At 38.7% G+C, this 18575-nt stretch overlaps 1 protein-coding gene across 3 annotated transcripts in view; it reads right to left on the bottom strand.

The window, feature by feature from the left end:
- Positions 1–18575, bottom strand: part of igdcc4 (immunoglobulin superfamily, DCC subclass, member 4) — a 120196-nt gene that overhangs the window by 62579 nt on the left and 39042 nt on the right. For all 3 annotated transcript variants that reach the window (XR_013889588.1, XM_080214141.1, XM_080214142.1), the window contains exon 4: positions 12923–13056. Coding sequence is in view for 2 of the 3 variants with exons in the window: in XM_080214141.1 (XP_080070267.1) it covers positions 12923–13056 (134 nt within the window). In the remaining variant the exon portion in view is untranslated. The remainder of the gene's footprint in view (positions 1–12922; positions 13057–18575) is intronic.

The following is an 18575-nucleotide window of genomic DNA, read 5'->3' as shown; positions in this document are numbered from 1 at the left end:
GAGATGATTGGCAATGGATAGAAGAAGCCAGAGGTTAACTCTGCATTCCAGATGTTGCCGGTACACAGCAGTTTTAACCTTACATCGGTGGTGGGGAAAATGCTGGAGTCAATTATTAAGGCTGTCATAACTAAACATTTGGAAAGCAGTGGCAGGATCAGTCCAAGTCAGCATGGATTCATTAAAGTAAAATTGTTCTTGATAAATCTTCTGGAATTTTTTGAGGATGTGACCAGTAAAGCAGGCAAGGGTGAACCAGATATTGTATATCTGGGCTTTCAAACAATTTTTGACAAGGTCCCACAGAAGAGATTAGTGAGCAAAATTAAAACTCATGATGTTGGGGTTAACGTATTAACACGGACAGAGTGCTAGTTGGTAGACAGGAAGTAGAAAATGGAAATGGGTCATTTTCAGACAGTGACTTGTGGGGTACCGCAGGGTTCAGTGCTGGGTCCCCTGCTATTCACAATATAAATTATTTGGATGAAGGAATTGAATGCAGTATCTCCAAATTTGCAGACGGCGCTAAGCTGGTGGCAGTGTGTGCTGTGAGGAGAATACTAAAAGGCTGAAGGGTGACTTGGGCAGGCTGGCCGAGAGGACAAATACTTGGTAAATGCAATACAATGTGGATAAATATGAGATTATCCACTTTGGTGGCAAAAACAGGAAGGAAGATTATCTGAATGATGGCAGTTTAGCAAAAGGGGAAGTACAACATGACATGGGTGTCATGGTGGAACAGTCATTGAAGGTTGGCATGCAGGTACAACAGGCAGTGAGGAAAGCTAATGGCATGCTGGCTGTTATTGCAAAGAGGAATTGAGTCTCAGTGTAAGGATGACTTGCTGTAGTTATACAGGGCTTTAGTGAGGCCACACCTTGAGTACTGTGTGCAGTTTTGGTCTCCTAGCCTGAGAAATGACATTCTTCCTACTGAAGGTGTCCAGCGAAAGTTCACCAGACTGATTCCTGGAATGGCAGGAGTGACAAATGAATAGAACTGGATCGACTAGGCTTGTACTCACTAGAATTAGGAAAATGAGAGACAATCTCATAGAAAGATATAAAGTCCTGAGGGGACTGACAGGCTAGGTGTGGGAAGAATGTTCCCGATGTTGGGGGAGTGCAGATCTAAGGGTTACAGACTAAGAATAAGGAGTAAGCCATTCAGGATGGAGATGAGGAAGAACTTCTTCACTCAAGAGTTGTGAACCTGTGGAATTCTCTACCACAGAAAGGTGTTGGGGCCACTTTGTTAGGTATGTTCAAGAGAGAGCTGGACGTGGCCCTTGTTGCTAAAGGGATCAAACAGTATGGGGAGAAAGCAGGAGTGGGATACTCAAAGTGCATGATCAGCTATGATCATATTGAATGGTGGTGCAGATTTGAAGGGCCAAATGGCCTACTCCTGCATCTTGTTTCCATGTTTAGTAGAAGACAGCAAGGTCAGTTAGTGTTTGATGTGGTCCAGCCAGATCTGGTAATCAATTGTTAAACATGTTGTGCATCATGAATATATATATCCAAGCCTTTTAGACTTAAGGAATTGAAGAAACACCTGTAACCTTGCATAGAACAATCTTGTTAAACCAAGGGAAATTTGACTCATCACAGTATAGTTTAGATGGTCACAGTATACTTATGCTGCCCATAATGGCAGTGAAAAGTGTGCCAAGTATAAAATTTTAAGTTATGCGTTAGCCCCTTATATGTTAACATGCCTATGTTTTTGTCCCATTTGGCCATCTTGGCAATGCTAAATTAGCCATTCGTAGCTTTTCTTTTGAAAATTCGCTCTGTAAATAGCATCATGGAATTATGTTTCTCAAGGTTCATGTCTTGACCTAACCAACTCTAATAACTTAGGCTCACGAGAAAGGGTTAACTACTTCACAAAATGATCAGGAGTCCATCCTATCTAATTCATTCATGGCTGGGTACTCTGTCCCAAGTTAGCAAATGATAAAAGTGGCACAATAGCACAAGCTTCAAAGATATATACCAGAGAGAATTCTACAGTGCAGAAAGAGACCATTCAATCCATCGAGCCTGCACACCCCACAATTCCACCCAGGCCCTATCCCCATAACCCCAGGCATTTACCCTAGCTAGCCCCCTGATACTAAGGGGCAATTTAGCATGGCCAATCCACCTAACCTGCACATTTTTGGGCTGAGAGGGGAAACCGGAGCACCTGGAGGAAACCAACGCAGACACAGGAAGAACATGCAAACTCCACACAGTCAGTAACCCAAGCTGGGAATCGAACCTGGATCCCTCGTACTGTGAGGCAGCAGTGCTAACCACTGTGCTACCGTGCCCCCCTATACAACTGCCTATCTGCAACATCATATTTTCATACAAGTGCTCAGTCCTTGGTTTCTTCAGAAGCTAATGAGTTTACTGCCTGTGAAGGATGTGGAACAAATAATTTATTCTATTACAATAATCTGCTTTCCTATTTCTAAAACTATGAATAATACACATTTATACATGTTGTTAATACTCAGCAGCCAACAACAGTAGTCCAGTGAGTTTATTTATGCCAAACTGCCAATAATTAAAATATAAATTTAGCACAATGCTACCAATGAATATCAACAGCCAATTATTCTACTAATGTTAAGCATCCAATAAAAAAAAGGCCTTCTTCCAATACAAACAAGAGATTTGTTAACCAAGGAGAAGAATGTATTTTTCCCAACAAGGTTTGTATCTGCAACCTTGCATGCAAAGATTAGTTTTTACTGTGTTGATAGTGTGACATTCTTCTACTCTACTGTGCGACCTGAAATAACTGGTAGAGAATCTAGCTTTACTACTTCTTCACCTTGCCTTGCTTCTGGTTCTTTTTTTCTTACCTTTTCCACATGTAATTTCTATGTAGTTCTTCCTACTTTATCTCTTTCCCCTTCCAGCCTGTTTCACATCTTGTAGCTGCAAAGGTTGGAAAGTGAGATGGATCTAAACCCAGGCTCTGATCTGGTTACATGATAAACAGAGGCAAATATGACATTGCTATTTTTCAGCAAAGACTGGGATTGCAGCTGGAGCCTATTATTTCCTTGAAGGTTGCCTGCTGTCAACCTAGATAACAATACAACTACATATACTTAGCCACAATACCAATGGCAACATTAAACACTGTTAAAAACATTAAAAAGAAAACATTAAATCCACAAAAATAAACTTCACATTTTAATAGGAATACTTCACAATTGGATTGCAGCCAATACAAAATGTAGCTAGAATGTATTGTTTTTCAAGCATGAGGAATTTTGGTTATCAACATGATACATTTCTACGTCTATGTAACTAAATTAGTACTATGACTTGAAGCACTTAGAGATAAAAGCCAATATTATTTGAAGTGGCAACTTAATCATCCATTTGCAAGATTTTATTTATATATTAGGCTCTGGGCAAAGCTGGCAAGCCATTTAGTACCCATCTCTTGTTGCACCAAGGGCAGTCAGAGTCAATTATGGAGCAAGGGGCTGTAGTTATACATAGGCTAGACCAGGTAGGGATGGCAGGTTCCTTTCTCTCATGACATTAATGATCTTTTGGGCTTCAGGGGCATGATTCTTCATAGTTCACAACGAACAGGTTGTGTGAGGAAATTACTTGCCATAGGCAAGTGGTGGGGTTTGCATGAGCACTGAGTGTTGGGATTTATTTAAATATTGATGAGCATGCTGAACATTAACATGTCACCAAATTGTCCCTTTGCGACATGCAACTACCCCATGACAGCACTCAAACATCAAAGAAGAGTGCTGGCATGAGAACAGTACACACAAGTCAATACTGTCAATAAAATATCACAGGCACAAATAACAGACTCTGACTCACTATGGGCGACACCTTGGGAGAACAAAGTATCCATTTCAAGTAGTTATGGACATTTAGAAATAGATTTCTTCAACTAACCTGTCTTTTACTGTTGCATGCAACTGCCATTAATGGATAATATCCTTCCTATGTAATTTAATTTTTCTTGGCAGAAACATAGATTTACTATAGACAAAGAGGCATTTTGAGAGAATTCCCAATGGAGTTTATTCAATAAGACAGATAACTAGTATATTGACAATGACTATCTTTAGGCTGGTTCTAAAATTTGTTCAGGAAAATTAGGGTCAATGGCTACAGACTAGGGTTCCACTTAAAAAAAGACACATACAAGGCTAGAATATTTTAATTATTCATATGTTGCTCTGAGACCACACACCAAATGTGAATATAAATCTTATAAATTTGAATGATAAATAATGTGGCAAGGTACTAATGAATTTGAAAATGGCAAGAAGCATTTAACAGGATAAATGTTAGGGGCAGTACAGTACCACAGTGGTTAGCACTGCTGCCTCAGTGCCAGGGACCCAGATTCAATCCCAGCCTCGGGTCACTATCTGTGTGGAGTTTGCATGTTCTCCCCATGTCTGCACAGGTTTTCTCTGGGTGCTCCGGTTTCCTCCCACATTCCCAAGGTGTGCGGATTAGATTGATTGGCCATATTAAATTGCCCCTAAATGTCAGGGGGATTAGCAGGGTAAACACGTGGGGTTACAGAGAGAGAGCCTGGGTGGGATTGTTGTCGATACAGGCTTGATTGGCTGAATGGCTTCCTTCTGTACTGCAGGGATTCTCTGACTAGCATGAGGGCCATCATGACACAAGTTGAAGGGAATTATTTCAACACTGCTTTAGAAATAATGGATAAGGTTTCTGAAAAGATGTTCACTTTTATAATGTTGCTCTTACCATTTGAGATTTGTACCCTATTTTGGCATAATTTGTTATAATATTGCCATGTTCTGTTTGCAGTGATACAGCCTTTGTGTTTGTCATAATCTCCAGAAGGGGTAGTATTTAACAGAGAGTGAATAAGGGATTACAAAATCAGGCAGAAAAGCCATCAGTCAATGTCAAATTGTCGAATACATCCTTGAGAATTGCCTAGATATTATTTAACCATGTTAAAGATCCTATATAAATTTAAACTCCTTTACTGTCATCACACCCTATTAAAGCTTGAAAATGAATTATCAAAGGATGGCAAATCTCTTTTGATCAATCTGAGATTTAACTTGACACTGATTGATACAAGTGTATAAACTACTAAAGAAAAGGTCTGAGATGGTTGATTCACTAAATGTTATTATGGGCTAAACTCCCAAGTTAGGAACAAAATTACATTTTATTCTTAGGAGGGTGTGGATAGAAGATACCTGCAGCTCAAGGAAAATTGTATTCTTTTAATTCATAGATTTCAGGAAAGAAAAAGTTCATTTGCAATTTGCCTCATCTTGCTTGAATAATATTTCGCACAAAACATGATCAAAGCAATCAATGACACAAGGGATCTATTATTAGGATTTAAGTCATGCCATAATTTCATTAAATATTGGACAGTAAAGATGTATGTAGCACAAGGTCCTCTTGGTGGAGGGCTTTCCTGAATCAGTTTTTTGGGATTTAAATAAAAGATCCTTAACATTCATTTCAAATCATACTGGTTGAAAAGCAAAAGTAGTTTGGCCTAGGCCTCAGACAAGCATCAATATTGCTTACTTAGGTTACATGGTCCAGCTCAGATCGGTTACATGAAGCTAACTTTTCAATTTTAGTCTTCTGTACCAATCATGCAAAACTTCTGATCTCTGGGGGATCATACCCTGGGGATAATACTTTCAACTTAACCTGGTTTATTGCCAATGCCATAAAATGGGGTTGCGGCTTAATTTCCCCCAGTGTTGTAGCCCTGCAGTGGAATCCTTGGAAACCAGTTACACTGCACATTTCTGACTAGGCCTGAGTTGCAAGCTTGGGCAAGAAATGCACAGCTCCTAATCTTGTTATGTAAAAAAGGAGCGGAGATATCAGTCAATGTCAAATTGTCGAATATATCCTTGAGAATTGCCTAGATATTATTTAACCATGTTAAAGATCCTATATAAATTTAAACTCCTTTACTGTCATCACACCCTATTAAAGCCGGAAAATGAATTATCAAAGGATGGCAAATCTCTTATTGTCAATCTGAGATTTAACTTGACATTGATGGTTACAGTATTGACAAGACGTATTTATGCATAGTTAATAAAGTTACAAACCATTCATAAATATTTATGAAGTCGGGCAAAACCATCATCTCACTGACCTAAAGGGCTTTGCTCCGATTTTCTGACAGTTAACAAGAGAATTGCTCAATTTCATAAGTTAACTTTTTTGCTTTGATATTTAACTGGGGACTTGACAATCAGTTGATATAAGTGGGAAATTGTTAACAGTCCCAAATGGCTTCAATAATTTCTGATAAGGAAGAAGCTAAGATAGATTCCAAAGATTTTACCTTTTGAATACGATCATTGCTGTTACTTCAGCAAACATGGCATCTATTGCACACAAGACGACCCCACAAAAAATTAATGAGATAATGGATCCGTTAAACTATTTTACTTTTATTGGCTCTGTAAAAGTCACCATTTTTTCTTCATATAGTGCCATGGAATTTTGCACATCCATCTATACAAGTAAATGGAAGCTCAGTCTAATGCTTAATCCAAAGGATTGCACTTCTAATAACACTGCATACGTTGACTGCCTAGATTATGTACTCATACACTTGGAGCTTAGGATTCCCTGGTCTTGGATATTATCCAGTTACTTCTTGTAGAAGATACACATTCACAATTATACTTGTATATTATTAAGCAATACATGTTATGCACAAACAAACAGCCTTGTAACATTCAATATATATGTGCCCATAAAAAAAGAGCCAAATGCAAGATGCAAGACACTTGCAAGCACCTGCTGACGCGTATTTTTGGAAAGAACAGAGAAATGCTTGTCGGTTAGAAAAAAACTAAACTGCGAAGCAATGTGTACCACATCTTTGAGGTCTTGGTAAAGAATGAATTAGAAGATAAAATAATGGTTCTCATTCAACACAGTGAAAATATATAGAATCATCGAATTCCTACAGTGCAGAAGCCGGCCATTTAATCTATGGAGCCTGCACCAACAACAATTCAACCCAGGCCCAATCCACGTAACCCCACACTGGAGAAACACACGTATTGTTTCTGAGAAGTCCCGGAGGAACATCAAAGAAAAGTTCAGTACAGCAGTGAACATAATTTGATTACAAAGAAAAACGCCCGCTATAAATACTGTGGTAAAAGAAATGTTTGACGGGTACAAGAAAAGGAAAAATCATCTATTAATGCATAGGATTTTTCTTTTACGCTATCTAGAACAGCACTTTAATTGTTCAGTTTTTCAGCACGAGCTCTGTTGTTATTATTATATGCTGGTGGGTAGTACCTTCTTTGCAGTCAACTCCTACCAGTCTGAAGATCCAAATGCCTCGCCGGTAATAATTTGGAGATTTGTATTGCAGACACAGGACAGTAAGGTAACAAAGTATTTGAGATTGGCCAGGATCATTGCAATTATTTGTAATATGGTGAAATGTGCTATTTGGATGAGCACATGAAATATCAGAACATTCAAGGATATGGGATAAATAGAGGAAAATGAGATTAGTGGGCCTTTAGTGGTAGATATTGTCGGTGCAGACCTGAAGGGCCCTTCCTACTCTGTATTGCTCTATGACTTCTAGCCACAGCTTTTACATTTACTATCTCTGCTTCAACATTCATGTAACAAGTGCCACACCTGGGCTTACATATAGCATGCTTGTATTTTAAGTGGCTTCTTAGGGACCCGATCAGAAACTCCAAGGTTTATTATGAAGTTAGCCTAGAACCCAACTTTATTTTAATTTTGGCATTAGGGTGAGCGTAAGGAGTTTTACTCCAGGTATGATTCAGTTGACCCACTGGAAGCTTAAATTAAAACAAACTTGATTTTCAACAACGCAGTTCAGATTTGACAAAAAACTGGTGTAACTTTTACCAATAAAAATACTTAAACATGGTGGTGTCCATCTGTGTAGCTCCAATGTAAGTGGTATCCCCAAGCATAAATCCCTCTTTAGAATCAGCACAAAACAGATATGCTCATGCAGGTGCTACATTTCCAGCCTTTTAACCCCTCTGGACAGACACCTGGCTTCTGACTCTCATACAGCAACTTCTAGAGAAAGCTCCACTCCCAAACAGCAGAATCTCAGAAAGAGACTCATTTCCTGGCAGATCCACAAAGAAAAAAAAAAGACACAGAGGAAGCAACCTCTCTCTAAAGATCCCAAGCAGCAAACTGAGCTCGATTTCTATATAAGCCAAGCTCCATCAGTCACATGATTGTACTGCCAATTAACCTAATCAAGCCCTACTTTGCAAAACCCCAGGGGAAAACTCTCAAATAATAGGACAGCATTAGTCCTGTAGCCAAACAGGCCATCTAAAATGGTGTTTTGTAAAGCACTCTGGGACAATTGGGCAAGAAACTAAACTGACAGGCTGCAGTTTAAAGATAGAGACAAACAGGCTGTAACCCTGATGAGTGAATAAACAGGATATGGGCCATCTCCAGGATGAAAGAGACTTTCTGGTCACACTGGGTTGTGTGCCAGACATAAAGGCACCATGAACCCTTATTTAGGAGGAAGGCATGTGACCTATGTGCCTTCAACACCTACAGACATGGCCACTGGGGACACACCCAGAGATCGGTGTGGTAGCACCTGATTGGATCTTATCAATCAGGGTGATCAAGTCCTGATCGATTGATTGGCAACGGCCAAAAAGAGGCGTGAAACCAAACAGGGTATAAAGGGTGCTGCATATCCAGGAATCTCTCTCTCTCTCTGACCCCACGAATGAGCTACAACAATGATGAACATCGCCAGCAAGAGGAGAGCCACCGCACCCGAGAAGAAAGGAAGAAAGCCAGAATGCCAGACCAGACCAAAGGACCAAATTACACAGACAACTGCCAAAACCAGTGCACAGATAAAGGCCAATATCTGTTTGGGTACTTGTCAGTCACACAAAGTTAAGTCAAGGTCTTGTATTGTACTTGAATTCTAGTATTTTCCGTAAGATAACTTATTGTTGGTCAGGTGGGTGATTATTGATTGTGTGGGTTTAAATAAATATTGTTTGTACTAATAAGATGTCTACTCATAGTTATTTGTCCACCATATAAGGGTTAAAACAGACTGATTTTACAACAGTCCAGATTAAAACAAACATTCTAGCAATCAGGACCAATTATTCTGATGCAACAACAACAGAGGCTGCTGGTTACAGACCAGACTGCACTTTTTGTCGTCTTTTAGGGGTGTGTTGAGAGTTTTTTTGTCTTTGAGGGCAAACCAAATAAACCAACTCAAATGAACTCAGGGATAAATTAAGAGAGACAGCTCCCCAAAAAGAAGGGGAACAGCCCAAACAGAAATAAAGTGCAAAGGAAACTTAAAAAACATCAAATCAAAATATGATTATCGGTGTCTACAATGAACCCCAGCCCCTGTGGTGCCCAGATGTAAAAGACAAGGCCAAGCTGCACTGATGTTGGAACCTTCTGTTAAAAGAAAATCCTGCACAGAAACATGACTCAAATACATTTCTTAAAAGCACACCGTCATACTGTCTGGACCCATCTTACGTATTTTGGCTCCAGCCCTAATTTGAGACATTTTTTGTGGCCAATTCCATGGACACCATAATCTCAGCAGTAAGTTTTAATGTTAAAACAATTTCAGTGAGCAATCATCTTTGTGTTGCTTCATTTTAAGTCTACAAACAAGTCTGTCTGTCAAATGTCTTCAAAGATTGAGCCAACCTCACAGTTCTTTGCTACGCTCTTAAATCATGCTACAAATTGAGATATATTTCCACCCACTTCTTGGTTCTGTCCTTGGAATCTGAATCTCTCAGCAATTATTAGTGGTTTGGATGAAAACTGGCTTTCGAGAATCTGGGTCAGTTCCTCATAGGTTTTTCCACCAGGCTTCTTAGGGTGAACAAGGCCCTGCAGCAATATAAAGATTTTGTACCCTACTATGCTAAGGAAAGTGACTACCTTAAGTTTATTCTGGTATTCTGTTGCTATATGATAAGTTTGAAATCTTTCTCCGTAAGCATTCCACATCTCCGCATTTTCCTTGAACACTTTCACGCCAGCGCCTTTGTAGCACTGGTTCTTAGGTCATAGTACTACTTTAATTTTTTTCACCTCATTTCTTTTCATCTTCCAAATTTAACTTGTGTTATTGCTTTTGTTGTTTATTTAAATTACTTTTTGACTGGAATGTGATTTTAAGAGAAAAAAACGTTCATTTTCCGAGTAGATTTTGGAATGTATATTCTAAAAAAGATTTGGTGAAACATCACATTTTAAATTAGCTATTTATGAATAAAATCACACAGTAAAAATTGGACCTTGTAATACTTTGCTGAGCAATAAATGAATTAATTTTGTTCTATTAAATAAATAATATGTATTACCTAAAATGCTAAATGTATTTGCTAGATACATTCAGTCCTCCTAGCATTCCTGTAAACATTCATTTGTCAGCAGAGTAGAGACATAATATTTATTCACCTTCATTTGTATTTCACTATTCTACAAACACAAGGCTTTTGTTTCATGTACCTTAACCGTAAATATGGGAATTTAAGAAAAGCTGTGGCAGAAATTACTGTAACAGCAAGTTACAATCCTACATGGAGAAACTACTCCTGCAAATCTAAGAATCGCATATCGTAGAAACTGCAAAACTGGACAGAGAATAGTAAAGTTTGGCCTAAATGTACACTATATTGACCAGGTATAAATGTTTACTTAAATACTTTAGACTTACATCAGCAACATGTTCCTTTGATTGCTCTTTCATTTTAATGAAAAGGTGAGTTCAAAGATAATTTTTTTAAAAAATCAACGTACATTAGATTGAAAGAACTTCCAGTTACAGTAAATTTAAAAGCCGTGCAGTATAGTCATGGCATTCAAATCAAGAATTTCCATCCCTTTAAATTTTACATTGTAAGCTAGACATCAAAAGCTTAAATCTTAACTTGCTGTTGATTCTAGTGTTCCATTCAAAACTTCACTTAATGAAGCAGCTCACACATGCCAGCAACTGGGTCTAAGCAATATAACATTCATGCCACATAAATGTTGGTCAATGAATTTCCAACAAGAAAAGATAACTCTTGTTGAATCCTGTATCATCTATATCCTAAGGTCCACTGGACCTGACATATCAACATGGTTGCAAAAGAGGGCAGAAGTTTGGTACTCCTCAGCAAAAAGCTCACTTTGTGGCCCCTCAAAGGTTACAATTCTAAAGCGGATGCAGAAACAAGTAGCAAAATCGTTGAAGGTGAGGTTGAAGATAGCTGAAAAGACATGTGATCCTAAGCTTTATAAGCAGAGACATAGGTTGGAATTTCCCAGCTGTTCCTGCTGGCGAGATCATCTAAACTCATCAAAACAATCTCGCACTCTAGGTTTCCCAGTGGTGGGGGGGGGGGGTCCACACAACAGGAAACCCCTTTGGCAATGGTGAGACCAGAAGATCCTGCTGCTGGCCAATTGCATGCCACCTCTGTGAAACATGCTGCGGTGGGTGCAGAAAATCCCACCCATAGTGTAGAATGGAAAGAAGGTTACGACGAACCCTTATAAAACACTGGATTAGCAGCAAATGATCAACTGGAACACTGTGTACAATGGGGCATGAGGAAACACATTTTTTTAAAGCAGTGAGCAATTAGGATCTGGCATGCACAGAATTATGGGGAAAGGCAGGAGTGTGGGACTATCTAAAGTGCTCTTTTAGAGACAACACGACAGGCCAAGTGGCCTCCTATGTTACAACCAGTCTATGATTTTATGCTTTTCCGATTCCTGGAATTCCCTACCAAACACCATTTTGCAAATACCATTAGCAAAAAGACTGCAAATCTTTTGTCTAGGTTGAAGGAGATGATCCATTACCAATTTCTAGGGCAACTAGACTGCAATTAACATGGTGTTAGCACTGTAATTTATATCCCATTAAAATTCTTTTGAACTAATAAATGTAGAACTACATAGCACACAAAATTCATATACATCAAACACTGCAATTCTGATTGGTGGAAGCTACTTCATCAATCAACATTTTTACACAAGATTTGTTGTAAGTCTTAATCAATTTTTTTTGTGTTTTGTTTTGGACTATTATTAGCTGGGATTAACAAGAGATAGTGGGATCAGACACTCCATGGAACATTTGAATAACACAGTGGATGGTTTGCAGATTATGCAAGCACTAGCATAACAAAGTAACAAAAAAACTCCCCCACCCATCACTTAAATAACATGACCAGCAGACCTGGATTTACAGTTTCTAATCTATTCATATACTTAGCTTTTACCATAATGTAATGAAAACCTCTTTAATCAACAATGTTATTACAAACCTTCCCTAAGAACTTTGTTTTCACTGATCCTAGTAGAGGTTCCAGTCAAAATCAGACAAGATAAACCGCTGGTAAGTACTGAGCTTTGTTAAATCCCACGTACATATTAGGTTTAGATGATAACAAACTAAAGCTCTGACACAATGGTTTTGCTTTTGACAGTTTATATGCCATTTTGACTTCTGTGCTTCGAGCTTAGTGAATTAGCTCTTTTCGCTATGATATTCAGTACATAAACATCTGCAATTCATTTAATTCTGCACTTATCATGGGCCAATCATGGAATAGCTATTAACCTATGGCTATCAAGCATTGCTGTCGAAATGCTGAATCCAAAGTTTAAAAAAAAATGCACTTTTAAGTGCAAAGAATTGATACACAACCTCAGAACAGATTTCAATTCTGATATTTATGAATTTATGAATGATGATTTTCATCTTCTCCAGGAGAAACCTCCACTCTTAACCAGTTTTGATAATAAATTCGAAGTATTTCTTTGTAATGTTATAACAGCTGCTTTACATTACCTTGTAATACAGTGAGAGTAGCTTCCTGACTGTAGCGTTTCTGAACTGCATTTGTTGCTATGCAGCGATATCCCCCAGCATCACTCTCTTGCACATCCACAATTTGCAGAATTCCATTTGGGAGGGCTATAAATCTGAAAAACAAATCCAAAAGTTGCTATAACTTTTAACCCAAGAATAGAACGTATTAATTTTATAATACAGTACATCCCTGTTCATGCACCCAAAATGATCAGGTAATAATGCCACTGAATTGAAATTAGGCAATTTAAATCTATTTTTAATTCTGCTCAGCAGACCATTTTAACAATAACTGAATCCTCATGAACATTTTACTTTTGATTGTATGGGCTGTACTGTTAGTTACTAAGATATTTTAAAATGTACACGCTTGAACAAATATTTAATGTTGCAAAAAAAATGCAAAATAAACTAGATTACTTATTTGGCAAGACATTTTATACAGCAGCAAACCAAGAAAACAAAAAAGTCGATCAAGTAATCATACAGAGGAAATTTGGAGGTGACTTGCAACTTAGCAGGCTCTTTTCAAAAAGAAATCCAAATAGAAGCCATGTAGGGTCTGCAACCAGAAGTCAAAAAGAAAACCACTCACTGGTTTCTCCTCTTATGATAGTAACATAACCCCCACTTATGACTGCAACCAAGGACAAAATGAATGCACAATCGAATCCCATCTGCTACATTCAATGCCACAGTTCTAAAGAAAAATCATTTACGGCACATGCATTTTGATGGATTTCCAAAGAGACAAATTGCAAAGTGTAACTTCTGACTTTGTTTTCCCATCACAGTAATATTTGTGACACTCAAAACATAGCCATGTTAAGTTACCCAGAACTTTTGACCATCTCCACTGATGACCTCAGAAAGAGAACTTGCATTTACATACTGCCTTCCACATCAAGACATCACCAAATGCTTCAGTTAATTAATTACAGGTGCAGTCACTTATGTAAACTAACATGGTAGCCAATTTGTGTACAGCAAGAACGCTGGAACCACTCATCCATGATTCGTTAAGTGCCAACATAGAATTTGTAACATAATGATGCTTAAATCACACCCCATATATTTTTGTTTTTGCACAGTTGGTAAATTAGACAGCTGCCGCCATTTCATTTTAGTGCAGTTACTGAGCATGCAGCTTTTTTTCAAAGCAAAGCACCACTTCCGGATCCTCCTGTTTGCTGCTGCCCTCTCACTCATTGCTTCACCGCTGCTTGCCAACCTGTCCTCTTCCTTCCCCGGCACTCCTGCTCCCCACAGCCCAACAATGGCTCTCCAAGCCACCACTTCCTTAAGTGGCCCTCTCGCTCATTAAGCCTCCTACTCTCTCCCAGGAAGGTCAGAGAAGGAAACAATGAGAGAGGGGAGTCAGGAGCTATGGTGAGTTGAAGAAGGTGGCAAGTGAAAGCAGAAGGTAGGGTGAAAGAGTCACAAAGCGTTAATAAATCTTTCAACTTACTGCCTGCTTCCACTTAACTCCCCCAACTGGCATGATGAAATCCCTAATTCTCAAATGTAGACAGACCGAGTACATTCTATACACTGCCATGTTACATCTGAGAGGCATTATGTGGATATGCCAGCATTGGACTGGGGTAAACACAGTAAAAAGTCTGACAACACCAGGTTTAAGTCCAACCAATTTATTTGATAGTAAACTCACTAGCTTTCGGGTTTGTCCCTTCGTCAGGTGAATGGAGTGTTCTGGCCTCAGACAGAGCATATAAAGCACAGACAGTTTACAGATTACTGATTAGAATGCGAATCTTTACACCTAACCTGCTGTTCAAGTCTTAAAGTGGCTGACAATGTGAGTGGAAGGAGCACTGATCACAGGTTAAAGAGATGTGTATTGTCTCCAGACAGTACAGTAAGTGATGTTTTGCAAACATCTGAGAGGGACACCTTTTAACTGCAACTATTCCATCACTGGCAAGCTTCACGTTTGGCAGACCAGTGCATAACAATTTACCTACTCTACTCTCAGACACCAGAGGAGCAGCTTCTAAAACTGAATGAGATGACCTCCAACATGGACGATAAAAATGCAGGTACAGAATTGCCAGGTTTATAGATGGGACAAGTTCACACCCAAGGTCCTACAGAAAGTACATGACAAGGATTTGTTCAGAACCAAGGTCCTATGAAGTTATTACACACAAAGGCACAATGATGAGGCATAACTGAGGACAAATAAGAACAGCTATACAAAGGATCTAATGTGTCCAGTCTTAATAAATAAATCCACAACATGAGATAGTAGGACGGCGGCGCGGGCTCGTTGGGCCGAAGGGCCTGTTTCCCGTGCTGTGTTGTTCTTTGTTTGTATATTTAGCCAATGCCTTCTGGGTGATAAGGTGCCTTTATACCTTTATAAAAACACAATAGTTAGTGCCATTCCCCTCCTCTTCTCCCCAAAAATCTGCATATTCCTCCTATCAGATAATAGTCCAATTCCCTTTTGAATGCTTCAAATGAACCTTCCTCCAACACAAACTCAGGCAGTACATTCCAGATCTTAATCACTTGCTGCATGAAAAAGTTTCTCCTCATGTTTCCATTGCTTTTTTTTTGATTAAGTAACAAAGAAATTAGGTACAATCAGAGAGGAATCCAAGCTGCACAGAAAGTCACAAGGTTCAAGTCCATTACAAAGAAAACCAATTTGGACTCCAACAGTATTCATGGAGCAAAAGTTTAAGATGTTTGCAAAATAAGAGTACTAAGTTACATAATCAAGTTCACTCAAAAAGAATAATCCAAGAAACATCAATCAAGTCACTATCTACATTGGCTTAGAAATTATCTAGCTATTGTGGGTTTTCACTGTCTTTTCTAGGTTATAACATGCCTACTAACTTCAGAATCGATCTCAATTAACACAAAGAGACAGTATGATGGCACAGTGGTTAGCACTGCTGTCTCACAATGGCAGGGATCTGCGTTCAATTCCTGGCTTGGGTCATCGTCTGTGTGGAGTCTGCACATTCTCCATGTGTCTGTGTGGGTTTCCCCCAGGTATTCTGGTTTCCTCCCACATTCCGAAAAACCTGCTGGTTAGGTGCATTGGCCATGCTAAATTCTCCTGCAGTGTATCTGAACAGGCGCCAGAGTGTCGCAACTTGGGGATTTTCACAGTAACTTCATTGCAGTATTAATGTAAGCCTGCTTGTGACACTAATAATAAAAAAACTAAAATTAAGATAATGAAATGACTAAACATCTAAATAAATAATGTCTCTCATAGAAACACTGACCAATGCTCAATGAGAGTTTTGAGCTCTGCAAATCTTGAAAAATTAGTTCTATGAACTTGGAATGCAATAAGATTTCCACTTTGTTTAATGTATCCCCGTGGGGAAAAGAAGAGTCTAATTGGCCAATGAACGTAACAATACTACAAATTCTAAACAGTCTTTAGCCTTGTTTGTCTCAAGTGTCCATGCTTAACTGACAATTACTTTTTCTTCAAATTGCAACAGAGATCCCACAGGGGATGGTCGCTTGGCTTAGTTGGTAAAGCATCAGATTTTCAATCTGAGAATCCAGACTTCCAGGTGCTGCTCTTGGTTCAACATGCTCACTCCCCATTAAAAAAAAGACATCCCACAGGACTTTTCAGTGATGGAAAAATGTCCAAACCAGCCTCTGTGACCCCGTGTGGTGCCTAAGGTGGCAAAAAGTTCTTCATGCTGTAAATTTGATCAGCTAAGTAATGAAGCATTAACTCACAAATTTAATGGTCCACGTGGGCACAGAATTAACATAAGCTGGGCTCAATTAATTGGCAATTATATTGCACTTTTGTTGGGTGATAATAAACTAAATGAAGGAGCACACTTTTAGCAACATCACGAAATTTGCTAAGAAAACTGAAAAGATAAAGACAAGAGCAAAAAAATTCAAATCCCATCTTGTGACTGTCAAAAGCCATGGAAGAGATGCATACACCACATGAACTGACAGTAGCAGGTCACCTGAACATGAACTAGAACTCAAGTCGTGGAATGTGATTTGTTGCACTTGGGCCACGACAGATCACTAACAGAGCTGGAAATCAGAAAGATTTACCAAATTTATTGCAAACATTAAATACAAGGTGCTTGCTAAAAATGTCAGAAATGTCATCCTACAATTAATTGCAAGGGTGTGTAATTAGTCAAAACATGCTACACTTTCTGAAGGAGAGAGTTAATTTGGAGCACTAGTTGAAACTTTTGGAAACTTTGCTTAAAAGCATACTAGCATATTGGAGGCGAAAGGAAGAACTTCAACCACCATATACTGCAGACACAAATGGAACTGTATTTGTTATCACTAAAATAAAACAGATCAAATTAGCAAATGCTGAATCATATGGATTTCAGCAAGTTATCTAATTTAGTGATCACAAGCCACTGCTACAAATTACAGACTGTTACAGCTGGCTAATGGTTTTAGCAAACATGAATTGTGTACTGCAAGGAATAAAATTAACACCTGTTCAGTCATTATTGAACTAACTTTATTTGTGTCACCCCAACACAGATTGCAGCAGAGGTAATATTACAAAATGTTCAGATCTTGCACTATACTACGTGCATAATACCTCAATCACATCCAATGCAGAATACCTGTGGCTTATCTCCAAAAGGAAAGCAACAGCCTTTTTCCCTTATTGAACAAGAGTGTCACATTGGCTGTTTTCCAATCTTCTAAATTCCTGGAATTTAGCAAGTTACGAAAAATTTCAACCAATGGGTCCACCATCTCTGCAGCCACTTCCATTAAAACCCTGGTGTGCAATTCATCAAGTGCTGGCAACTTATCTGCCTTTAGCTCCTCAGGTTCCTCTAATACACCATCCTTTGTGATTCAGATTTTTTAAAGCTCTACCATGTTTGTTGAAATCAACCCTTCTGATACCTTTGGGTTATTTGCAATGCCTTCTACAGTGAAGACTGATGCAAAAATGTATTTAGTGTTTTTGCCATCTTTGTTGCCAGTTATCAATTCACCCGCCTTGTTCAGTAGCGGTTCCACATTTACCTTAATCACCTGCTATGTATATATCCATGGAAGTTCTTAACATTTGTTTTTTTATGTTGCGTGCAAGTTTACTCAAAATTAATTTTCTCCCTTATGAGCTTTTTACACTGGATTGTAAAAGATTCTCAATACTCTGATCTATCATTATCCCTTACCACTTTGCATACCCTGCTTTTCAATTTATCATCCTTGACCATGTATGTTAACCATGGATTTTCCTCTTTTTGATTAGGATAAACTCCTGCTGAGCATTTTGGCCCAGTTGTTTGAATATCTGCCACTTCTCATCTCCTGACCTGTATCTTAGCTTGTTTACCCAGTTCACTTTAGGCAATTCCTCCCTCATACCATTATAATTGCCCTCATTTAAGTTGAAGGCACTAGTTATGAACCCATGGCGTTCAGCCTCAAACTGTACCTAGAATTCTATCGTATTGTGGTCAGTGCTCCCAGGGGATCCTTAAACTCAAGATCCCTTATTAATCCTTTTTCATTACACAAAACCAAATCAAAAGTAGCCCGTTCCAGGGAAGGCTCCATAATGTACTGCTCTTAAAACCAATCCCTGATGCACTCCACAAATTCTTCTTCTATG

Source organism: Carcharhinus amblyrhynchos, chromosome 28 (assembly GCF_965287045.1).
Source record: "Carcharhinus amblyrhynchos chromosome 28, sCarAmb.v2.hapA, whole genome shotgun sequence".
Taxonomy (NCBI): domain Eukaryota; kingdom Metazoa; phylum Chordata; class Chondrichthyes; order Carcharhiniformes; family Carcharhinidae; genus Carcharhinus; species Carcharhinus amblyrhynchos.
This window is presented reverse-complemented; position numbering and strand designations above follow the sequence as displayed.